The sequence below is a fragment of the Geotrypetes seraphini genome, chromosome 4, assembly GCF_902459505.1.
Source record: "Geotrypetes seraphini chromosome 4, aGeoSer1.1, whole genome shotgun sequence".
Lineage (NCBI taxonomy): Eukaryota > Metazoa > Chordata > Amphibia > Gymnophiona > Dermophiidae > Geotrypetes > Geotrypetes seraphini.
In genome coordinates, this window is record NC_047087.1 from 239,383,081 (window position 1) to 239,408,901 (window position 25,821).

At 40.7% G+C, this 25,821-nt stretch overlaps 1 protein-coding gene across 9 annotated transcripts in view; it reads right to left on the reverse strand.

Annotated features, from left to right (window-relative positions):
- Nucleotides 1-25,821, reverse strand: part of MYPN (myopalladin) — a 314,293-nt gene that overhangs the window by 25,620 nt on the left and 262,852 nt on the right. For 8 of the 9 annotated variants that reach the window (XM_033941751.1, XM_033941752.1, XM_033941750.1 and 5 more), the window contains 6 exons: nucleotides 24,001-24,576; nucleotides 21,218-21,365; nucleotides 16,652-16,750; nucleotides 7,354-7,575; nucleotides 5,911-6,060; nucleotides 3,599-3,681 (listed from right to left, as the gene is read on the reverse strand). In XM_033941751.1, coding sequence (XP_033797642.1) covers nucleotides 3,599-3,681; nucleotides 5,911-6,060; nucleotides 7,354-7,575; nucleotides 16,652-16,750; nucleotides 21,218-21,365; nucleotides 24,001-24,576 — 1,278 coding nt within the window. The remainder of the gene's footprint in view (nucleotides 1-3,598; nucleotides 3,682-5,910; nucleotides 6,061-7,353; nucleotides 7,576-16,651; nucleotides 16,751-21,217; nucleotides 21,366-24,000; nucleotides 24,577-25,821) is intronic. The other variant, XM_033941755.1, reaches the window with a different exon arrangement.

Below are 25,821 nucleotides of genomic sequence, written 5' to 3' on the forward strand. Positions count from 1 at the left end.
GGAAATTTCTTCCGGTCCGCGCAGGGCCGGCGAGATTGATTAAGTTCAATATCCTGCCAGTCCGCACAGGGCCGGCAAGATCGATAAGTTATTTTCAGCTGGGCCGGAAAGATCATGGGGCGCCTCTGACAGTGGCTTTCTCCCCTCTCTGCAGCCCCCCTTCTTATCAGCGCAGCGATTCAGGAAGGCAGCCTTGGGGCTTTTGCTGAGTCGCGGCCGCCTCTGATGATGCAACTTCTTCTTTCCTCAGAGGCGAAGCGACCCAACATAGGACCTGAGGCTGCCTTCCTGAATCACTGCGCTGGCAAGTAAGGAGAGTTGCTGGGAGGGGAGAAAGCCACTGTTGGAGGCTGGGAAGCTGCTGGGCAAGGGGAAAAAGGGACAGCTGCTACTGGACCTGGAGAGGGAGAAGGACAGATGCTGCTGGGAGGGGAGGAAGGAAAGGAGTCTGGGAAGCTGCTGGGCAAGGGGAAAAAAGGGACCGCTGCTATTAGACCTGGAGGGAAGGATAAGGAGAGATGCTGCTGAGAGGGGAGGAGAGAAAGGAGTCTGAGAAGCTTCTGGTCAAAGGAAAAAAAGGGACAGCTGCTACTGGACCTGGAGGGAAGGAGAAGGAGAAATGCTGCTGGAAGGGGAGGAAGGGAAGAGAGTTACTGCTGGACAGGAGGAGGAGGGAAGGGAGAAGGAAAAAAGGAAGGAAACAGCTGGCAGGGAGATTAGAGGAGGGGAAGGGGAGAGACAGGCATGAGAAAGTAGAGAAATTGATGATGGGAAGGGGTCAGCAGAGAAATAAACAGAGAGGGATAACGATGCTAGATCTGGTGTAGGAGAGATAAAAATGAAGAGAGCAGTGAAGCTGGAATGAATCATGTAAAAAGGAGAGAGGGGGCACAGGCTGGATGGAAAGGAGAGAGGGGCATTGAAAGAAGACAGATACCATATGGAAGGGGGAGAGGGCAGACAGTGGATGGAAGGGGCAGATGCTGGATTGAAGAGACAGAGAGGGCAGACACTGGAGGGAACAGAGTGAAAAGAAGATGAAAGCAGAAACCAGAGACAAAAAGATAGAAAAAAATAATTTTATTTCTATTTTGTGATTAGAATATATCAGATTTGAAATATATATCCTGCTAGAGCTGGTGTTAGACATAACTGGGGACTGCAAAGCCCAGGCAGTGCTTCTTTAGCTTCCAGCTGGCTTAGGGTGTTCTCTGACCAGGGGGCAGTAGCCCTAGTTACATTCTCCTAACACTATTCCTGTCATGTGTGATTGCAGTATTCTGTTAGCATGATATTTCTGTGTAGCATTTTGTAATAATTTGGCTTGTTCATTTTTCTTGATAGTAGAGGGGATATATGTGAAGGGGAGGCGAGACAGGGGTTTTGTTGATCCTTGCTCTGTATTATTTGTATTTATAACAATTGTATAGAATATTGTTTCTTTTTATACTTTAATAAAATACATTCAATATAAAATCATAACTGAGGCTTGTGCGGATGGGATCAGATGATTTGCGGGGACTGAGTTCATGGAGATGGGGCGAAAACGGGGTTTTAAAATTTTAGTCCTAGTAGTTTGCCGGTCCACAAAATAATTCTTTTATTTCTGCCGGTCCACGGGTGTAACAAGGTTAAAAACACTGGTGTAGAGCATAAAAGACAGAATAACAAACAAAAGAATATATGAGTATATTCTATAAAGGGTCCAGGAATGTTGGGGGATGTGTGGGTTGTCAGGGGCATGTCCAAGGATGTTTAGGGATGTTGGGGGGGGGGGGGATGTACGGCTTGGCAGCTATTTTTTTATTTGGTTAGTTTAAGGTGTACTGGAGGGATTAGTGCCTGTGAGGGAGGGAGTGGGGAGAGAGGAATCTCCCTGCCAATTCAGCTGATCCTGGCAGGGGGAATCCCCATCAGTTGAGCCAACCGGAATCCTCAAAACCGGCAAAGCTAAGCTGAATGGGATTCCTCTGCTGTGATCAGCTGATGGCAAGCCCTCAATGTAATGTTTTTTTCCCCCATCTTTGGGTGGTGGGAGGGGGTCGGTGATCACTGGAGGAGTAAAGGGAGATCATGCCTTTATCCCTCCAGTGAACAAATGGTCAGTTTGGGTAGCTTTGGGGCACTTAAACGCAACTAAAACAGGTCTAAGTGCCGGCGTCTAAGGACTGTCTAGGACAGGGTGGGCAACTCCGGTCCTCGAGGGCTGGAATCCAGTTGGGTTTTCAGGATTTCTCCAATGAATATGCATTGAAAGCAGTGCATGCATATAGATGTCATGCATAATCATTGGGGGAATCCTGAAAACCCGACTGGATTCTGGCCCTCGAGGATCGGAGTTTACCACTCCTGGTCTAGGATGTCCTGGGAAAGCTGCTGGACATCCAGGTCTATGCCCGCATGGTATCCGCCCATAACACACCTTCCAACATGCCCTTTTGAGCTATGGATACACAGCGGCCTTGAAATGCTGCTGGATGTCCAGAACATCAGTTTTGATTATCAACACTTGGACGTCCAAGTGCCAACTTGGATTAGTTTTTGGGATGTTTCAAAGTTCTGATTATGAGACTCGTACTCTCCTAAAATTATTGTTTAAAAATAACTATCGTCTGAGTTGGCGTGCATTAACAGGCAAAATACTACAAAACATGTAACGTATTTTGCAGTAACCTGTTTTTCACATGCTAAGCACTCTTAGGGTTTAAAGCCTCTTTATGATGTGTTAGACTGGAGACAGGTTGTTGATAAGATTTAGTGTTTAAGAAAAGTATTTCAGTGCTCTGGAAACTCCGTACTATTAAAAAATATTTTTACGAAGTTTCCTTTCGTCTGCTAGTCCAATCTTTTATCATGAGTATTCTCGACTATTGCAATATTATTTATGTAGGCGCTCCCAAGAAAATTATCAAAAAATTAAGGGTGGTCCAGAACACAGCTGTCAGCCTTATTTATGGTCTAAAGAAATTGGAATATATCACCCCCTCTATCAAAAGCTCCATTGGCTGCCATTTGAATCCAGAGTTCTGTTCAAGTTTTCTTGTTTCTATTATAAAATAACATTCGGTATGCTTCCGAGTTACCTAAGCTCTCATTTTAATCTGAGTTATACAAACAAGAATTCTCGAAGATTACATCTGTTCACCTAACCCTCAGTAAAATTTTGCCAGTATAAAAGGTTTTGTGAAAGAATCTTTGTCTTTCAGGCAGCTAAATTAAATATTTGGCTTGCCCGGTGTGTATTAGAAGCCTCTTCTTACCTGGATTTTAGAAAACAGATAAAAACTCAATTATTTAATAGGCCAGGGTCTTAATATTTTTTTATATTTTTATCTTGCTTTGTAAAATTCTCCACATTCTTTTATACTGCATGCATTTTATATTTTATGTATTTCTTCCACTAGATGCCTTCAATTGCTGTCTTTTTAAATAACTTGTACTGTTTGTATCTTATCCAATTGTTCTGAACCGCTTAGAACTCTCGGGTATGGTGGTATATAAAAATACATTTATTATTATTATAATTATTAATTCTCTGAGATCTGAGGAAAAAGTAGAGTGATTATAGAAGCATCATGCCTTTAGTTTTTTTCATTACCTATGAGACTGGACAACTGGTGCCATTCGGGGTCGGATGAGAACTGTCTGCATGAGCAAGTGCCCAGAGCAACTGATTCTTCCCTGTAAGAGAGAAGGTGCAAAGATTAGTTATACAAATAGCAAACACATTTCTTTCATACCCCCATGCACTCTTGAACCCCTTTTATTAGGCCCCTTTCTCCAGACAAGGACCAGTAGGTTTCATTTAAGCCTTGCTGTTTTCCTTCCTTGTCCCATGGCATTCTCTCTCCCCCACCCCCCAATCACTTTGTTCCACACTTGCAGATATCTCTTAAATTCAAGTATCCTATGTGCCTTACACCTCTGCTTCTCATTGTGTGGCATATTCAAAAATAAATAATTATAAGTATGCATCAGGAAAGTAAAAATTATTTTGGAAGGAAGAGATATAGAGCTACGTTTAGGGTCGTGACCTGACCTACACTTTTGGGAGTGTCTCAAAATTATGTTTGGCCACAATCATGGAGTCATGGCCATAAAAAAAAAAAATTCATAAAACTAAGGTCCTGATTCAATAAACGGCGCCTAGGTTAGACGCTGCTAAGCGCCCTTATTGTGGATGCCTAACTAAATTCTGCGCACAACCCAAATTGAATTAACAGCTTAATTGGCATGGTAATTGACAACGACATTGATCTTTAATTTAAATTTTTTTTAAAATCAATCAATCAATTAAAAGTTGTGCATGGAATTCTGCATGGTGCCTAGTAACGCCTAAGTCAAGGTGCCCTCTGATGCCTAATGACGCCCACCTGAAAAGTAGTCATGGTTAGAGGCAGAGAATAGGTATGGATGACAGGTGTCACTAGACATCTGAGTTAGGCTCTGGTAAATTAGGACTGGTAAAACCTGGCCTAAAATATCAAGGCCTACCTCTAGGATGCCTAACGATGCCTAAGCATATCTAGGTACTGCTAGGCATGATTCTGTACATAAGAACATGTGGAGCAGCAACTACAATGTAGGCAAGCTTAGGCACTATATAAGGAAGTCTACAGGATGCAACCACTCCCCCTGCTGAATATTCCCTTATAATGTCAGAGCTATCTTAATATAGTTAGCTCCTCCTTAGGGGGAAGTGACACGGGAAGTAGGAGGCAGGGAGGCAGGGACCAGGAAGTATAAGAGGCAAGGCCAGAGCTAGGATAAGGAGGCCCAGAGGAGAAGAAGGAAGAGGTGATGCCTGTATGCACCTTGACTACAATGACTAGACATTCTGCGTGGCTGAGGTAAGTCAGTCTTTCCTTTGCTGAACACCTGTGAGTCTCGTCTGAGGTCTGGCAGGGGTCAGCCTTATTACATGTCTCAAGAAAGACTTTTTGTTTCTTGAATAAAGAGACTGTCCTTTATATACCTGTCCCTGTGAAGTACCAGGGTGAAGGATTTTCTTTTGAATCAAGAGTTTTTCTTTACTGCATTTGACTGTGTCTAGCTGTGTGGGCACAGGCCTGATCCCAAATCCTGCTCGCACTGTTTATAAAATCAGGCCTTGAGAGTCCAATATTCAGCCAATGGCAGGCCATGTTTTGACTGTTCACCTCCAGCATTAAACCCAGATATTCAATGCCGGGCTGTCTCCAGAGAATGATATTCTAGTTGCACTAGTTATTTATTTATTTATTTATTTATTTATTTAGCTTTAGCTCATACCTTTTCCCTGCTGGCTCAAGAAGAGATACATTCCCTACCTCCAAAAGGCTTATGATTTAAGGGCTTTATTTACTATTATGCATTAATTTAGGTTAAGTGCATAATTAGTAAATAGGCCCCATTGAGAATAGTGGGACTTTCATTATTTAATGTGTGTGAAGTCACATTAATGCATGTTAACAGCAATGGCAAATACATGGGTTTATTTATATTTGTGAGACTGCCAGTTCCTGAAATGTGCTCATCATAGTTCACAAAGAAGCCAAACACAATCACCCAAATATACAATAAGACTCATAAATGCAGCAATTAAGGCCATCTGCATAATCTACGTAGACAGCAAAGCATTATAAAACACATCAGCACTACAATATCATTCAATAAAAAATGGCTTTCAAGCCTCAGACTGCTTCCAAAGGTGCAATGAGTACTTATGTTGGTACCTGAGGGTGAAGTGATTTATCTAAGGTTATGAGTGTGAGCAGGATATGAGGCCTGGCTTCCCTGGGTCTCAGTTGACTTCTTAGCCAGGTTACATCTCTACTTTTGGGACAAACTTACAGAATGTTACATATTGACTTCTATACTGAAATATAAGGAGTAATGAAAATAAAAGAGACAAGTTTAACAGAATATTACTTGTGGATTTGCTGCCATGATGGTATAGTTTCCATCGTCATCATTTGTAGTGGCTTCTATATGAAGAGAACATGTTCCATCTGCTTCTCTCTTCATCTTGTAGTGATCATTTTTCTTTGAAATTTGTGTGCCGTCTTTGAACCAGTACACCTGTTGAGATTATAAGAAGGTATATTATTTGATCTCATTGTTTTATCATTTTAATCAATCATGCCCTGAGGAGGAACCAGAAACCTATTTTGTTTGAGCCAAAAGAAGAAGTAAGTGGTATGAAAGGACTAGAAACATCCAATAGAGCAAAGGGAAAAGTAACTGTATCATACGTTTGCAACTTTAACATTTGAAGAATTGCATCTATCTCCCTTGTGAATGGTTGAAAGCATTGCAACAGATGTACTGTCAATATGGTTTCCCCATTGGGTCACCATTAAAGGGAAGTTAAAGATACACCTTGGTGTGCAGTGGACTTATTTCAGTTAATTTAACTTGCAGTGGAAGCAGTTTATCTGCAGAACTGTACAGCTCTCATTTGTGTAGCCCCAAAGACTTTTTCTGGCTATTTATCGTGCTATTGGTCTGAATATCCCTGCTGGCAGCTACATTATAACTGGATAATAAGCATCAGTATTAAATATGGCCGGGTACTGAATACAAGTATAAAAAGCCAATGGTGACTAGCATTTTAAAATATGCTGACCACCGGAAGCTTAATATTAACCTGTATGTTACAAAGAAAAAGTTAATAGGGTGCTGTTATTTATAATATTAAATAATGCTAGGATTAGGGACAATGTGAGAATAAGTAATGGAAGATTTACAACAGTTTTAAGTCAGCATTATTTGTCAGGCAATGCACAATTAAGCTATACAATTTTCAGTCAATATTTAGCTTATGGCTAAGTACCTGGATTTTATTTGGGCCTACCTGGAATCTGGTCTTGAATATCTGGGTATGTCCAGCTATTAGAACTTATTCAGATAGTGGCCTGGATAATATTATGAGGAGCCGCTGAAAAGTTCTGAGCCCAACCATGAAGAGAATGATGTGGAGCCATGAAACTTACAAGTTATTCCACACTTTTCTTGATTCTTTTCATTTTGTTTCATATCATTGAGATGAAAAGTGTCAAGAAAAGTGTGGAATAACTTGTATGCTTCTTGGCTCCATATCATTCTCTTCTTGGTTAGGCTGAGAACTTTTCAGCGGCCCCTCATAGAATAGAATTTTTGCTGTTCTAATTGTATCCAGTTCCTTAGAAGTGTAGCTACTTCTTTGCTTTAACCTGTACAGATTCTAGGAAGCTGCCATAGAACCAACCAAGTTCCCTTTTAATCTAACCTGCTACCTAATTCCTGTCTATACATAAACATACTTTTGGCAGAAAACTGCTCTTTCAGTTACCGTTATGTGAGTTCATTTGAATATTTGTAAACATATTTTACCTTAGGTACTGGTATACCAACAATTTTACATGTGAATGTAATGGCTGATCCTTCCACAACCCGGAAGTGCTTGAGCCTTTTGTCAAAGACGGGGGCTATGCACTTTCCAGTAGGTATTTCATCATGCTCTATTTCATCATCTGATTCATCCACTGGAGTCCGCTGCAGACGGAACTCTATCTCATTCATTAGCCTCTGCTCAAAATTGGAAATTTTATACTCCTAAAAAAAAAAGATGTTGAAACATCTCAATAATTGCATCCTTATTAAAACATGTTTGGCGTGAATATTTTAAAAAAGCTAAATTCCTGTATTTATGCTCCTAAATTAGGCTCCTAAATTTGTTCCCTATTTTTAACCAGACTTAGAAGCCTAAATTTCCAATTCAAAATTCATTATAATTTGGATTAAAATTTAATCTTACTTGTTTAAATTTAGGCCTGCCTTAGTAAATTTTCACAGAGGTCAATTTAGGAGCCTAGCTTTCAAAGGTAGGAGCATAAATCCTTTGAGTACTTAGCCCATTATTTTTACAGCAGTGTGCTCATTTGTTAGAAAATGTGACCTTTTCCTTATAAAAGGTGTTTACTTCTATAGAACCTGATGGAGATAGGAAGCAAGAAACATCACTGTGCCAGACTGGTTTGCAATGAAGACATATGTCTGAGAAGTAGAGCTGGTTCTGCTCAGGGGTGCTCTTTTCTTACCAGAACCAGGAAACATCCTTCAATAAGCTAGAGTTGTGATTGATAGGCCTTGGAAGTGAACCCAATGGTTAGCCTTGATTCAACTTTATTAAAATGGTAAACTGCTCTGGGTCTTTGGAAAAGCAGGGGATATTAATCCAAACAGAAATATTAACCCGAAACAACAGAACCATAACTTAAAACTGTACTGACTTTGTACTGTGTGATATAGATACCCGAATAAAACTTGAAAACATTCTCTGAAGTAAGTGAGCCTTGTCTGAAATAAAGAATGGCCTCACATCTGAGCTATCCATATGATATCACATGAGACACCACACACACACACACACATAGCTTGGGCCACCTGGATAACAGCATAAGTGATGTCTTTTAACCTTGTTTGCTAAAGAAATATGAAAGAGATAGTTCTAAAGTTCTAAACTGTAAGTATTGTTATTTAACATTAGAACATTGAAAAGACAATGGGACATTGAACTTTCTTTCAAAGAAATGAGCAAAATTTTACTTCAATCTAATGGCAGCCTTCAGACAGTTCATGTATCCCAGTAGAAAAAGTTACTGTTCAAAGTTTCTGTTCTACTATCAAATCTAATATAGTAGAATTAAGATTTAATATAGTGCTTTCCACATATCGTATATACAACATTGCCTCTCTTCTGTATAGTGTTATTAAAATATACAGCATATATATTGTGTTAAGAAATACTGTGAGAAAGACGCTGAACAAGTGGTGCAAGAAATATTTGCCTCTATGCTAGCCCCTGATAATAAAAAAGCAACTCCCCCAGCCACTGTAAAAGTAGACAGGTCACACAAAACAATGGGTCCCCGACTTACTGAACGACCTCAAGATATAATTGCGTGTTTGCATAACTTTGTGGACAAGGAAAGGCTGATAACTTGGAAAACCTAGCATATTGAGATATTTCAGGACTTATCGGCTATTACATTACAGAAGAGGAGAGAATTTTGACCAATACTTACACTACTGAAGCAGAAAAATCTGCGCTACAGATGGTTGTTTCCATTTGGCCTTTTGATAACAATAAATGGCATTCATAAGAGAGTTACAACTGTGATAGAGGCCGAGGAATACCTATGCAAAGAGGGCTTGATGCAAGCGACTAGAGCATTCACAGGAAAATCGGTGGTACAAAAATTGGAGAAATATCGCTGGCAGGAGACTACCTCAAGAACTAGGAGAAATCAACAACCTGAGCAGGGAATGAAGTTGGTCCAGGGGCCTACGGATGTTTCGGTCCCTATATGAAGAACAGACTACAGAACAGTGACTATATTGCAAATAAGCTAATTAAAGCTAGTTAAATTAATAGTGGATTATTGACCCAGGCAAAAGGTATGATAGTATGGGTGTATGGGGAGGAAAAAGAGTGTGATTGGATTGTGTGAAAGGGTGAGAGGCAGGGGAGGTAGTTTGATGAGGTACTTTGAGGTTGGGTGAAAGTTACACAAAGTCTTTGAGGAGTGGAGGAAGATGGGGGAGAGGGGGAAGAGGGGGGTGAGGGGAAGGGAGGAGGAGTGGATGGAGGAGTAATTTTGGGGGAGGGGCGGGGAAGGGGAATCAAGGAGTACCTGGGAAGAAAAATCTTAAGATTTGTAAGGATTGGAAGGATGAGGTAAATAAAGTGAAGGAAAAATTGAAAAATGGGAGGAAGTAAATTAAGACTGGGAAGTTTGACTGTGAATGGACTTAATATACCATGCAAACGTCAATTATTATTGAAAGAAATGAAAAGATTGAGTTTTGATATATGTTTTGTTCAAGAAATACATTTACAAAAAAATGGGAGAAAAGATGTTTTTTTTTTGATTGGGTCACCATTTACTAGTCTCTTGAGAATAAAGAATATTAAAAAAAAAAAAAAGAAATGAGCAATAGGATGGAGGTGACATGAGCTGCATATTATATTTTATTTGGATAGACTTACTTTTAAAAAGAGCTATGGACCTGTGAAAAAAGTCAATACTATTGATCAAAACTAGTAAAAGACAGCAAATTCTAAAAATGCTTATCTGCAAAGAGCCTTAGATATGTTTATTATTATGGTTTTGAAGAGATTACTTTGTCAAAAATGCAAAACTGTGAGAAAAGATGTTTCAATATTGAGATTACCGAACTCGAATTTGGGCTTTTAATAAACAGGAGAAAAAGAAAACAGGGGTGGGGATAGTATTTGTAAACATTAAAAAATGATCACAAAAGGTGAATGGAGAGACGAGGGAGGGAGATGGATTATTTGGGTGGGTGACTTGAATGGGGAAAAGGTGACCCTGGCGAATTTGTATGCACCAAATGTTAATCAAGGGAAATTTTTTGAAGAAATTATGGGTATAATTTTGAAGTATCAAGAAGGATCATTACTTGTTGGGGGGACTTTAATTTAGTGATAGACCCTAGATGGGATTTTACAGGCAGTAAGGATGATAGACTTAAAAAAGATAGGAAATTATTAAAAACATTTTTAGAAGTATTAAATCTAACAGATGGGTGGCGAGCCACTCACCTGTTAGGAAAGGATTATACCTACTACTCCCCATCTCATGATGTATATACACGTATTAATATAATATGTTAGATAAAAGATTGGGGGTAAAATTATTGATGCTAAGATAGATGATATTAGTTGGTCAAATCATGCCCCAACATGGTTGGATTTATTATGGCAATACCCAAGAATAGGGATACGATATTGGAAATTAATAAAAAATTAATAATAATAATTTATTCTTATATACCGCCATACCAAAAAGGTTCTAGGCGGTTCACAACAAACAGAACTAATACATACAATGCAGATAAAATTTATCAAATTATAAACGAAAAAAAACATATTAAAAGTTAGAACAGGATGCATTAAGATACCAATTTATCAAATAGTTGTGTCTTTTTAACAGTTTTCTAAAATCAAAATAAGAAGAAACCTCTAACATAATTTTTAATGAAAATTTGCTAAACGATCCAAAGATAATTCAGAGGACAGAGCAGACTGTTAGAGAATTTTTGGCAAATAATAATATTGATCAATATTCACCTATTATGATTTGGGAATCATGAAAAACCGTCTTAAGGGGGAATTTATTTCTATGGTCTCACATAAGAAAAAGACTCAGAAATTAGAGGAAAAAAAATTGAGAGAGAATCTGATGAGATTAATAGCACAACATAAGAAGGGGTTGGTGGTAGAGCAGATTAAGATTCAAATTAGGGATATACGAATGGCTTTGTGAAAAATAGAAGATGAAAATATTCAATTTAATATTTAGTGCACGTGGTAATATCCTGCGTGCACTACAAACGCAGTGCACCTTAGTAAAAGGAGCCCTTAAACATTTTGAATTGGGAAACTGAGCAGGTAAGATATTAGCACATCGTATTAAAACCCAACAATCTCAGCTCAATATTATGGCTATACGTTCTAATCAAGGGGATATGTTAACAAAAGAGGAAGATATTTATAAACGATTTTTGGAATTTTATAAGGAATTATATGCATCAGAACACCAAGGATCAGATGCCTCTTTGGATCAATATCTGTTTCAATTAGGCCTAGAAACTTTGCAGGAAACGGAGGCCCAAGGACTAGATGGGGACACAACTGAGGATGAAATACGTAAGGTGATACATAATATTAAGATGGGCAAATCCCTGGAATTGGATGGTTTTACGGGCATGTTTTACAAAAAATTTATATCATTTGTGACTCCTTTGTTGGCAAGACTTTTTAATAACTTGAAAGAGGGGGAACAGTTACCATACTTTATGTGATTATTTTATTTATTTATTTTTAAAATATATATATACCGTATAAACCTAAACAGTTTACATATCATTAGTGGGAATTACGATTTTTCCTAAATTAGGGAAAGATAATACTCAGGGCTCCTTTTACTAAGGTGCGCTAGCGTTTTTAGCTCACGCTGAAGATTGGCGCGCGCAAACCACGCGCTAAATGAAAAATACTAACACAAGCTCTATGGAGGCGTTAGTGTCTAGTGTGCGGGGCATTGTAGCATGCGCGAGAAGGGAGGGATCAGAGTGGGTGGCAGTATCGGTCAATGCTGAAAAAGCATTCAACTGGGTAGAATGGAGTTTTATGGAGGTAGTGTTAAGACATGGGATTTGGGAAAAGATTTATGGACTGGATATTTACATTATACCAGGGATGCCCACACTTTTTTGGCTTGTGAGCTACTTTTAAAATGACCAAGTCAAACTGATCTACCAACAATAAAAATACTAAACATATACTCCCTCTTTTCCTAAGGTGCGCTAGCCGATGTAGCGTGCCCTAAGTGCTAATGTGCCCATTATATTCTATGGACACGTTAGCATTTAGCGCGTGCTAAATCAGCTAGTGCGCCTTAGTAAAAGGACCCCCCCCCCATATTTATTTATATATTTATATATACCGAATGCACCTTTTCTGTCATCCATACCTCGTTTCATTCCCAACCAACATCTCTCTCTGTCCTTCCAGGAATCCAGCTTTTCTTCCTCTCTCCTCCACCCCTATTGGCAACATGTCTCCCTCCTCTGTTCTGATCTTGCATCTCTCTGTTCTTCCTCAGGGTCTCTCCCCCCTTTGTCTCCTCTGTCTGCACCTCCCATAGTCCAACATCTTCCCCCCACCCCTCTCTTCTGCCTCCCCTTTGTTTCAGGTTTCTCCCTCTCTCTATATTCCTTCTGCTAACATTTTGAGTCCTCCCACCTTTGGTCCAAGTCTTTGTCTCTCTCACTCTCTTTGTCTGCCCCCTCCTCAGGGCCTCTCTCCTTGGTTCAGAGTGTTTCCCCTCTCTAACCCCTCTGTAGTCCAGGATGTGCCTTATCTTCCTTGTCTTCCCCCTCCCTTTTGGTTCAAGGCTGCTTTCCCACCCTCCTCAAGGTCCTATTGTCTCTTCCCCCCCCCCTGATCCAGCATCTCTAAGGCAATCCCCCCTCCCGCCGGGGTCCTCACGACGGGCACAATTTTACCACGACGTGCGGAGCCTTACCTCCGCTGCTTTCCTGCACACAGTGACTGTCAGGTCAGTTCTCACCTCCATTCTTCCCTTTGGGCCTACCACAGTTGAAAGTTAATTACGGCAGCCGTCGGCTTCTGTAGCACATTCCCTCAGCTGCAGTCCCGCACCTCGTCTGACGTCGGGGGTGGGACCGCGGCAGAGAGAACGTGCTACAGAGGCTGACGGCAGCCTGCTTTGTTCGCTCTGCAGGCTGCCGTAATTACAGTACAGTACTTTAAAGGTGAGAAAGTGACGGGGGAATGCTAGGGAGAACACTGGCTCTATGATAATAATAATAATAATAACTTTGTTATTATTATTATAGAGTCGAAAGACTTCTAGGCGGTTCACATTGAAGAAGGCTGGACAATCAGTGAATTATAGAATGCAAGAAGTGAAAAGTTACATAAGAAATAGGTAAAGGGCAGTGGAATACATCAAAGTTGGCAAAGGGAAAAAATCCCAAATTACAGAGTGCAAGAAGTGAAAGGTTACATGAGAAGTAGGTAAAGGGCAGCGGATTTCATCTAAGATTAGCAGAGGGAGAGAAAATCCGTGTGAGAGAGGGCATCTGTTTAGCAGATGAATTGGTTAAATAGGGCGGTTTTAATTGATTTTCTGTGATCTACCGGCGATGCCTTTGCGAATGACTGGTAGATTGCAATTGACGTTTTGGGCACCCCTGCATTATACAATAGACAAATGGCATGTGTTAAAATAAATGGGTTTTACTCCACTACATTTGAACTCCAAAGAGGGTCAAGGCAGTGATGCCCATTATCCCCCCTGATTTTTGCATTAGTTATCGAACCTTTGGCACAAGGAATTAGACAATCCTAACAGATAAGAGGATTGTGAGTTGCTGGGGAAGAACAAAAACTGTCCTTGTTTTCAGATGATGTATTGGCTATTGTCGAGGCCTCGGAGTCATTTTTGAATGCCCTTAAAGATTTTATGAGCGACTATGGGCAGCTTTCAGGCTTTAAGGCTAATTTATCTAAGACAGAGGTGATGAATATATCAGTATCTGCGGAAGGGGTCCAAGAATTACTCGTCCAGACATCCAAAGAACGCCAAAGTGACATTTGGATGTGTTAATCGCCAAAACGTCCAAGTTTCCATTTTCAAAACCTACTTCATAGATGTTTTTCTAAGCTATTCATCTGCAGTGCGTCTAAATCTCAAGGGGGTTTGTTCTGGATGTGATTAGGGTGGAATTAGGACTTGGATGTTTTCACAAAACATTTCACAAAACGTCCAGGACACCATTTAGACGTTTGGGGCTAGACCTGTTTTAAGAATGAATAAGGGCCAAAAAAGGTGCTTAAACTAATTAGATGACCACTGGAGGAATGAAGGCATAAACCGCCCCCCCCCCCACCATGCCTTCAGTGGTCAGTGCCCCCCTTAGTTCTGTAGGAAATAGTACATATCTATCTGACAGCAGCAGATATAATGGTCAGGCCTATTAGAGCATCAAATTAGTGTCTGGAGTAGCCTGATGGTCAGTACAGTGGACTCCAGAGAAGGGGACCCAGGACCATATACCACACTAATTTGTACACTTGTAGTAGAAAGTGTGAGACCACCAAAACTTACTATATTGACATATAGGTGACACCTGCAGGCATAAGGGCTATTGGGGTGGTAGACTGTTGGGTACAGATGGTTTTGGGTGATGTTTGGAGGGCTTTCAAAAATGGTCAAAAAGATAAACACATTAAGGGCGAACACCTCTAGAAAGGTCATAAAAAAAAAATGGATGTCGTGGTTTCAAAAGTGGACATTTTCCCTACCTGATTTTTGGACGCGCTTCACAAAATGTCCAAAGTCGGACTTAGACTTCATATTGAAAATGCCCCTCCACATCTTCATCCTTTTTCATTAAAGCCCCACAAATGTAAAATTTGGGGATTTGCTGCTGGTTGTACCAATAGTATTGTCAATAATGGAATATAATACTACTACTACTTATCATTTCTATGGTTCATAGACAAAAACGCGCGACGACAAAGGCGTGCCGACAACCCAGGAAAAAGTGAAGTTTTCAGTATAATGTGGGGGGTTACATCCCCCCAAGCCCCCCCAATGCCGGCGCGATCTCTGTTAAGTAAAGTGAGGGGGGGTTCCCCCCTACCCACCCCTGTCGGAGCCCTTTAAAATACTGTTTTTCTTCGGCGCGCTTCGGCTCAGTTGTCTGCGCTGGGTTGTCGGCGCACGCTTTTGACCTGTCACCCATTTCAATAGGTCTACTAGACATACATAGCGCTGTACATCAAAACACAGAAGAGACAGTCCCTGCTCAAAAGAACGTACAATCTTAGCATAGAATGAGATTTCATCCCTGGGACTTTTAGACCGAAGTAGGTATTCAGTGAGGCATTTGAAAAGACTATTAGATCTTTTTACTAAGGTGCGCTAACCGATTTAGCGTGCACAAACTGATTTAGCGCATGCTAAATGTTAACGCGTCCATAGAATATAATGGGTGCATTAGCATTTAGCGCACACTAAATCAGTTTGCACGCGTTACATTGGTTAACGCGCCTTAGTAAAAGGACCCCTATGTTGATCGCATCTGCACTGGCACAAAACCAGAAAGAACTCATGAGGCTTTTATTGCCAGTCAAAAGCTAGTCAAAACTGTGTCAAGGCTCCATTTTGGCATTAAATCTTATGAAGTTCTTTAGATTGCCGCACTTCTCTTGTTGCAAATGGCAACAGCACAGGGTGTCCATACCTACTCTGGCAAGGGGCAACGATGTGGAGAAAATGTAATAGCTACAACCAGCTGCAATTCTCCCGATGATAGACTATTTTATATGGGAACAGGTAGAAGAAGCTAAAACATTCTATCCCCTTCAAAGGCACATTGGACCCAGATCTCCCAGAAGTGGGGCAGAAAAAAAATATTTATAGAAATGAAGACGCTTTTTCAAAATAAAGAAGATAATTGTATTTAGTTGATGCATTTTAAAATTTTTCATTTTAAATGTATTTGATTACTTTGGAAACTGTCTTGTGTTGAACAGAACAACAGCACAAGAACAAACCACAAGTAGATCACATAAAATTGTCGCAATGTTGATAAATCAGCTCCCATATACTTGCATATAACTAATACTTACCTGGATATTTTTCAATGCTTACCTTCAGTCACTTGAACAGTTATATTAATTTCTATGTGTCAAAAAAGATTGCCTAATGTGGTTAGACAAGCTACAGTACACAAGGCTTTATATCAAAATGTGCACAACTGACAGAAGTTTCACAGTCCAAGCATGGAGAATTAAAGGCTGTTAGTGCAACTCAACAAATGAGGTTATGTGATTTGTGATTTATTGTCTTGACAGACCACCTTTAATTTAAACTTCAAGGCGGTTTACAATAAAAGATGTAATAGTTATACAATATTTGGAAATGATGATGGATTTTTGATTTCACCAGCAGAAGCTATTCATTTTCACCATAAAAGGTTAGCTGAGGCAGAAGGGCGCAAAGAGCCTGAAAAATAAGACTTTGAGGCAAGAGCAGTGAGTAACGGGGGCCGTATGCCACAATTGTACCTGAGAAGGAGTATCATGAATTGTTTCGTTGATGAAGACTGAGGGAGTTGTGTTTGGTCCCAGAAGTCTGCGGGCCAATTTTTCCTCATCTGTTGTTGTCTAAGAAGGAGGTAATGTTGTTAAGAAAACATGATGACACTATTTACAGGCCTAATTCTTTTGATTAGCCTTCAGAGAGGACTGTGCGCTAGAAGAATGCATTTGTTTTGGGGTGATAGATTGGCTTTTAGTCCCTGGAAAATTAAGAAATGATTTCAGAATGAGAAAATTAAAAATGAATGCGTAGGAAAACTACTTTAGGTAGTCAGCTGCTCTACGAAGTGGTAATTACCGTAATGTGAGGTTATAATAGTTTAGCACAAAGATAGGATACATGCAAACGTTACACTGTCCATGTAGTTTTCAAACTGAAAAGAAAACAAAATTGTAACAGGTAATCACATACGAGGCCTGTTCAAAAAGTTCCAGGACTGATTTTATAAAAATTTATTAAATAATCTTACAACTTATTCCATTGGGTCCTCTTCAAAGTACTCCCCTTCCCTATATATACACTTTTCCCAATGTAATTTCCATTTCTGGAAACAGTCCTTAAATGTATCTTCAGAAATCGCCAAAAGTTGCTGCGTTGAATTTTGCTTTATGTCTTCAATGGTATCGAATCGCTTTCCTTTCAGTGTGTACTTAAGTTTAGGAAACAAGAAGTCAGCAGGGGCCAAGTCATGAGAGTAAGGTAGCTGGAGAAGAACTGTCATCGCATTTTTTGTGCAAAATTTGCAAATTTGGATGCATTCAAAACACCTTTCATGACATGTTCCCCATAAGCCACTTTCAACATTTTATAAGTTTCTGTAGTGGTCTTACCCAATTTAAAACAGAACTTCACGCTGCAGCACTGTTCATTGAGGTCGCACAAGATTAAAAATAGCTGATCATGAAAACACTTTCACAAAAACTGCTGCAGCCCGGAGACGAAAGCAGATATCAACAAACAGAAAAAAGGTTACTCGTGAGGTTTCAAGCTACTCAATGCTGCCTAATGTGTCTCAAAAGAACTTCCCTTTGGTGCACAATTCAAACTGTCCTGGAACTTTTTGAACAGACTTCGTTCTCAGCTCTCCCTTCCCTAAAAAAAGGGGAAATTTGAAAGCTAATCCATAGCTTAACTTTTCTCTACAATGTGTATCTTATTTAATTTAATTTGCAAATCATATGCATCCTGGATTCTATATACGCCATCCAAAGTTAGGTGCACAAATTTGGGTGTGGATCTTGGAACTGCGCATAAACTAATTAGTTAATGCCTGTTAACAATCAATAATTGATGTGAATTGGCAGTCATAGGGGTGTCCTGCCCCCTATTCTATAAAATGCACACCTAAAACTTAAAAGAGGGAGGGGCTATAGATAAGAGTCATTTATTTGCTCAACTGCTATTAGCTACACACCTGCATTTATACTAGGTTTCAGCAGACATAAGTTCTCACCCAAAGCTATGCTTGAGACCAAGCCTAAGCTAATATTCTGTAACGGGTTCTCTGTACAGTGCGTCCTTTGCAGAGTGATAGTTTATCACAGATCTTCTAACTTTGGGCACCATTTATAGAATCCCCCCATAGTGACGTTGAGTCCGTGGCTTGTATTTATTAATTGAAGAGTTGAGATCAGATGCCTTCAATTATATTTTGATTCTATGGCCCACTGTTACATTCAGCTATTCCAGAAGGTTTTAATTTCTTTCATACACATATTTATGATAATCTAGACAACAACTGGTAAACCTATTGGTTGACAGGAAACCACATACTTTCTGTTCCCTTCTTGTTGTAATAGCTATTATTCAGAGAAATGATCCACCTTCTGAAATTCATTTTCCTGAATTATAAACTGAGAGAAGGAAAGTCTTTATAGTTTTCCTCTTTGCAAATTCTCAACTTTTTCATATGTACAAATTGAGAGCCCTTCACTGTGATTCTTCTCATAGGTTCTCCATGTTTACTCTTGAAGAACTAATTTTTGTTTAATAATTTTTGTTTAATAACATGCTCCTTGGATCCCTTCTCCCTCTCTCTGCACATGTATTATATCTAAAACATCAATTTTAATTTATTTCAATTTATGAAACTCAATTATGCATGTGAAGGAATTTAAACGTCTCTGAGCTTAGGCATGTCCACTCCTGATTTGTTATTACCTTGAAGGTGGCCTATAACCTAAGGGGAAACCCAAAAAAACTGTGATGATGTTCCTAAATGGACTTTATTTGAAAGTGTCAAAGTTCCAAAGGTACACTGAAATCATCCACATAAAATAATTTCATCCACATAAAAATAAATCATCCACATTAAAGCCTTAAAGGACCTAGTCCGCTAGGGGTACAGGAGCCAACACGGTCCGCGTTTCGACAAAAAGTCTTCTTCAGGGGTCCCTGGGGGTCCTATAAAGGTGAATACGTGGGAAACAATTGTGTGGTGAGCCGGAAGTGAGACACTGCTTGCATTTGCAATAGAAATTGCAAGCAGTGTCTCACTTCCGGCTCACCACCAAAATCGGCCTTGGACGAACATTTCTCAAAAACGTCCAAGTGCCGATAATAAAACCAGGTTTTGGATGTATTTCTAAATGACCTAGGCCTTCATAGTGCCGCTCAACATCCACAGCTAAACAGGGCATTTTGGGAGGCGTGTCAAGGGCGGGAGTTGGGCGGAACAAGGGCCAGCTTAGACTTAGTTGTACAGCATGTATAACCAAAAGTTTAACAACAGAGCCTAGACGGAACTTGGACGTTGTGACTTAGACCAGTGGTTCCCAACCCTGTCCTGGAGGAACACCAGGCCAATTGGGTTTTCAGGCTAGCCCTAATGAATATGCATGAAGCAAATTTGCATGCCTATCACTTCCATCATATGCAAATCTCTCTCATGCATATTCATTAGGGCTAGCCTGAAAACCCAATTGGCCTGGTGTTCCTCCAGGACAGGGTTGGGAATCACTGACTTAGACCACGTAAAACATGGTCTAAGTCACAAAAACCCACCTAAACTCACCAGATAAGCACTTCAAACACATAACACAGACCTCTACACACTACCCCAGTGATCACAAACCCCCCACCAGCCCCACAAAAAATATATTCACAACTTTAAATTTCAACCTCCAGACCATCATCACCTGGCCGCCTGGCATAGGAAAGCCTAGTCGTCCAGCCCAGAGGCGGCTTAAGTCATCTTGGGGGTGGGTTAGGGACCCATGAAGAGGAGAACCCATGCCCATGAGCCTCTGTAATCACTGCATTGATACTGAAACATGTGCACTCCCTTATACACCCCCTAAACCCTTTTGTACTGGAATATAAGTGGCTCCTGCAGCCATGAGGACTATTGGGGTGGTAGATAAGTGGGTCTAGGGGATTCTGGAGGTGGTTTGTGGGACTCACCATCACCTATAAGGGAGCTGTAGTGAGGAGAAGCCATGGCACCCTTTTTGTGAAGTTCACAGCAGTGCCCTGTAAGGTACCCCACTATTTAGGTGCCATGTCTGGGTGTTCAGTCCATCACTTTGCAGACCCGTCTCACGTCCAACAGGACTTGTTCTAGGCGTTTTGGACTTGGACGGAAAGTTGGACGGAAATGTGGTATAAAGATGGACGATTTAGCGGCTTGGACGATCTAATTGGCAGGACGTATAATTAGACGTTTTTTGAAAATAAACAAAAGTTGGATGTCTCTTTCGAAAATGTGTCTTAGGCTCTTTTTAACTTTGGACAGCTTGCGAGATGGACGTAAACAGACTTAGACGTCCCTTTCGATTATGCCCCTCCACATCTAATATACTACACTTCTAATATACTATCTCCAATGAGCTATTGTATTGAATTATGTATCATATGTTAGATATAATAATTTACATTAGGCCTAGATAAAATCATGTAACTTGAGGGTGAAGGGATGATATCACAAAGCAAGCTCTTTTAACTGGATATTTCCTGACTTGGGTAGACTGCTAAGAGTAGATGTGAAATGTGCTTTGTGGAGCTGGAATGCTCTGTTAAAGAGAATGAAATACTTTATGAAGGTAATGTAGTAACATGCATGTTTTGGCTCGATTGTTTTTCATTATTGCTCTTTTTTTGACTGGGTGATGTAGACTTTTTCTAAAATATTGTATCGTTAATTATTTACTTGTCAAAATTCTCATGTTTCAAGATTTATTAGTTTCTTGATATACATCTATTGCGATTGCTATCTAGGCAGTTTATAATATAACAAATGAAAGCTTATGGTGACAGAACAGTGGTATATGTCAGATCTAGTTGAGCAGGAAGCTGAAAGGAGCAGGAGAGAACTACAGGAGCCAAAAAGTATGTGAAAGAGCAAGAATTGTTAAAGTTTTGAGATTTAACTATTACATGCTTCCTAGGAATCATTTCTAAAAACACGGGAGATTAAAAGAAGATCAAATCATTTCATGAAAAGAAGTCTCAACACAGGTCAATAGTCTTGGCCATCTATGGATAAGCATCTGTCAAACTCATTGCTTGCTCCATACCAATCATTGATATCTTACCTGGAGATACTCATTATGAGAAAAATCTTCTCTAACATGCAGCTTTCTTTCTAAGTCACGTACAACAGCATCCTTATTTCCGTGAATGGCTTCCTCTGCTGCCAACCTCTGTGATCTTGGAGGTTTTAATATAATCGCTGGTGATGGTCTGCAAGATAAATCCTTTACTGAAAACATTGCTGGGAGAAGAGTGAATAGCTGCTTAGGATCATTCAGTGATACATTATGGGTCTCCTTTGCTAAAGTGTAGTAAGTTTCTGCACATATTGCACTTTAAGAACAAAAATGAATGCATGGTATATTCAAAGGCTATTTGGGTAATTGTTGGGGACATGCCCAGCATGTCCTCTGCAGTTACCTCTCTGGAATATACTCTATTGCATGTTAGGACTGCAATTAGTATGAATGCATTTAACACCTTCTCTTGTGGAAGCAGGTGGAGGGCAGTTCTATAAAGGGGTGTCACTTAGAGGGCGCCTAGCTGGAGCCTATTCTATAACATAAAGTAGGTGTTCACTTTTCCTTGTAAAATATGTACTAGCATAACAGCTAAAATATGCACATACACAGTAGGACTCAGTTCTATAAATGGCGCCCAAAACTGGGCACCGAAAATATGTACGCTAAGCATTATTCTATAAACAGCACTCCTAGTTGGGTGCTACTTATAGAATAGCATCAAGGGGCAAATTCTATAAACAACGTTCCAACTGTAGGGAGCAGTAGGCGTCCTACCGCTGTTTAACCAGTCAATTGAGACACACGTTTTCTAAAAAAAAACCCAAAAAAAACCATGAGGCAGGCTGCCTACATTATAGGGGTCTGTTGCGGGTGCAGGAAGGTGCCTAGGGACACTTAAGCTCGCCCAAGGCTGGGCGTGGTTTTGCGATAGACCCCTGAAATGTAGGTTAACAAAAAGCTGGTCTACATTTCAAATAGATGCAGCCGCTGAGCTGATCGCTGCAAAGAAATCTCCCTGCTGCGATCAGCTGAGCTGTCACAGCAGGGAGCCCCCCCCCGAGAAGTCAGCTGACAAGAGGGATGCCCACTCCTTCTCGCCGCCACCCTTGAGCAACCAACACTATCTGCAGCAGGAGGGATGCCTGACACTCCCCAACACCCACCCAACATTCCCCAACATGCACCCAACACTCACCTGAGATTGCCCAACACTCCCCAACACACCCCAACACCCATCCAATACTCCCCAACATCCAACTGACACTTCCCAACACCTCCCCGACACTCACCCGACATTCCTCAACACTCCCCAACATTACCTCACACCCCAACATCCCCCTGACACCTCCCAACCCCCCCTGTACCTTTAGGAGATGACCAACAAGAGGGATGCTCACTGGCAGGCCCACCTCTTCCAAAATGGCAGGCCTTCCCCTTCCCGGTGCATTCTGGGATACACCGGAGAGGAGCCTAAAGCTCTGATTAGCCCTGGCTCTGATAGGCCCCTCCCAAAGTAACTATAAGATCAGCAAACTGAGAATACCATTCTAAAATCACTTTCTGAGAACTTACTCAAGGACTAATCTTCACTCTTGCCAAGAGGTATGGCATAAGCAAGAACTTTTGAAAAACAGAGCCCTCCATATTTCATGGGCTTTTCCCCACTTTCTTATGAGATAGTAAGCAAAATGGTTTTAGAGTATGGTGCAGGACTTTCTCTTGTGCTCTGAGTGGTAATTATAAGGATGCATGGATTGTTTATGACCACCTCATACTTAAACAGTATGGTGTTGCTTATAAGCCAAGATGCATTAGTCTTCTTGATTTATGTTGACTACTAGATATGCAAACAAACTGTGATCATCCTAAATTAGAATATGGCATGAAACTAACATATTTTTTGATAATGGATCTGTTTGCATAACTTTTTCATTCTTAACCCAGAATTCCTAGAAAAATGCTGCAATATTAAATCAGTCTACTTTATGACTCAAACTTTTTCTCCATCTTATTGTTATACTATAATTAGGACTGGAACAATAAACATTGCAACTCTGTTTTCTCATTAATGTTTTATATCCTACATCCTTTAAGGTACTTGACAATTTAGCTTATGCAATATTTTCTGCTATATTAAATCTAGTAGAATTTTGGGAAACGGTTTCACAATAGAATGTATTCTATAAGGATTTTCTATATTTTAAGTATCAAAGAAAGTTTGATTTCCTAATCTTATAAAAACATGCTGATGTATTTATATAAATCCATCTACTGCATCTGTACAACTTCCTCTTGTCAACAAAATAGCAAATGAAAATTTATCAATTAATAACACACTTAAATGACAATTCTATAACAGGGCACCTATAACTATGTGCCTGGAGGGTGCCAAGTAGGAAACTATCCTGTAAAGGACCAAAGGTGCCTACTCCCCATTATGGAATACTAGCTGAATAGTTTTAAGTATAAGTATGCCAGCCATAGAGCTGGTGTATTAACACCTATATGCCAGATCCGCACATAAATGATAACATTCTATAATTTATGTGCATGTGAGCCCTACCTTAGCATATGCTGTCCTGCAAATATGTGCTACATAAGTTATGTGAGTATTTGCAGAATGGTGCATAGGTGAAATATTGACATTTACATGCCTGTATGCACATACTCTATATTCATATAAATGCTATTATCCTAAACATTTATGCACATAAGGGGCATGTATACATTAGCACCTATGCTATAAGTTGCCCCTTTGAGGTATAGCTCTTAAAGCATCCATAAATGCTCACTCCAACAAGGTTAGCTCCAACTCTACTTACAAAGATGGTGCAGCTTTGGGCAGTCCCATAGCATTTGTTGCAGGCAAGGAAGGAGGCAACGAAGGCAGCACAGAACTGAGAAAAGCCACTGGGTTCTGGATTCGAACAGTTGGCGAGGCAGGAGGTGGCGACGTTGTTTGAACTTGAAACTGATTCTGGCCAGAGGTGTAATGCAGGGAAGGTGGCAACACAAATTCTTTCGAAGTTTTCAGATACTGCTCAGTTCTGCCTGAATACACCGTTTGAGGTTCTGCTGGTACAGGCGAGGAAGGACCCAGAAGATTTTCCTTCCTCTGGTTTTCCTGAGGCATTGAACTGAGTAAAGGCACAGCAGAGCTGGATGGAGAGGTTGCAAAGAACTGTTTGGGTCGAGTATGGGTAAAGGTTTGTTGATGAGCAGTCATGGACTGTTTGTAGGCCGTGGTTGTTAACTGTTGGATGGAGGAAGTGGTATTGTTCATAACATTCATGTTAGCTTGAAACTGTCTTGTAGGTGCTGGAAATGGAGATGGCGACTGCAGATGATGCCGTTCAGACAAGACCTGCTTGTGGAGCTGTTGTAATTGTCCAGGATCACTGCACATGAAACAGAAAACAAAGGTGTTCTTAATACATTCTACAGTTGATTCATAGTTGATTCACATTGGACCCAGATCTCCCAGAAGTGGGGGCAGAAAAAAAATATTTATAGAAATGAAGATGCTTTTATGAAAGCATTTATCTGGTTAGCAGGTGTTGCTAATCGGTAACTGCTGGTGAGAGGGACATTCAGCAGCTCTAACCGGATGGTGGATACTACCATTGAATGTTTCCTCTGACTAACTTGGCACTAGCCAGACAGTGTTGATGAGGTCCTTGGGTGGAACAAAGAGGTTTCCCTAACGATTCTTGCATAGCAAATGTGGCGCAGCTCATTCAGTTCCTCTGGGCAGTGTCACATTTACTGCACTGGGCCTTGCTACTGCAGTTTTGTAAAAGGGATCCTTAATCTGGTTAATTATCCCTTTAGTGGTCTGACTATGGCCGCTAACTAGATCGCACTAGCAGATTGGTGCTGAAACCAGATATTCAATGCCAGCTAGTTTCTGGATACCAAACTAACTATCCAGTTTTATTTTAACCATGGTGGCTGGCATTTTGCCTAAACGTTGACCATCACTACTACTACTACTAGAACTACTTAGCATTTGTATAACACTACTAGACATACACAGCGCCGTACATAAAAACATATAAGAGATAGTCCCTGCTCCAAAGAGCTTACAATCTAGTCAACACAGACAAACTGGACAAGAAGGTGCATCTATACACAGTGCTCAGGTGGGGGAATCACTGAGGGAAAGAAGCAGACCGGAGTGATTAGCGAGGCCTGCCACAAAGTGTGTATGTGTGGGGGGCCCTCCTGGGTATGGAGAGGAGGAACAGAAAGAAAGGAAGGGAGCGGAGGAGCCAATATGGAAAGGAAGGGGGAGGGGCAAGGTGAGCTGCTGGACTCCCTTAAATTGGTCTTCACCTGGCACAACCATCTTTTCTGTGGCGTGCCAGGAGGACAAGAACTCCCACCCTCCCACCCACTGCGCTAAAGGTTATCACATTACAGGTGTAGCCTCCAGGGCAGTGGCTAAGCTCATCGCAGCAGGCAGGATTGGTGAGAAACCCCTTTTGGATGGAGAAGCACGCCTGAGAGGTGACCAGCGGTACCCACTCACTTGAATGGCGAAAGGGGGACAGGGGCAGTCAGTGGGGCCTGAGAAGCTTGGATGGAGGCTCGGGCCAACTGGGAGTAGAGCACAGCTTGAACGGTGATGCCTACTCATATAC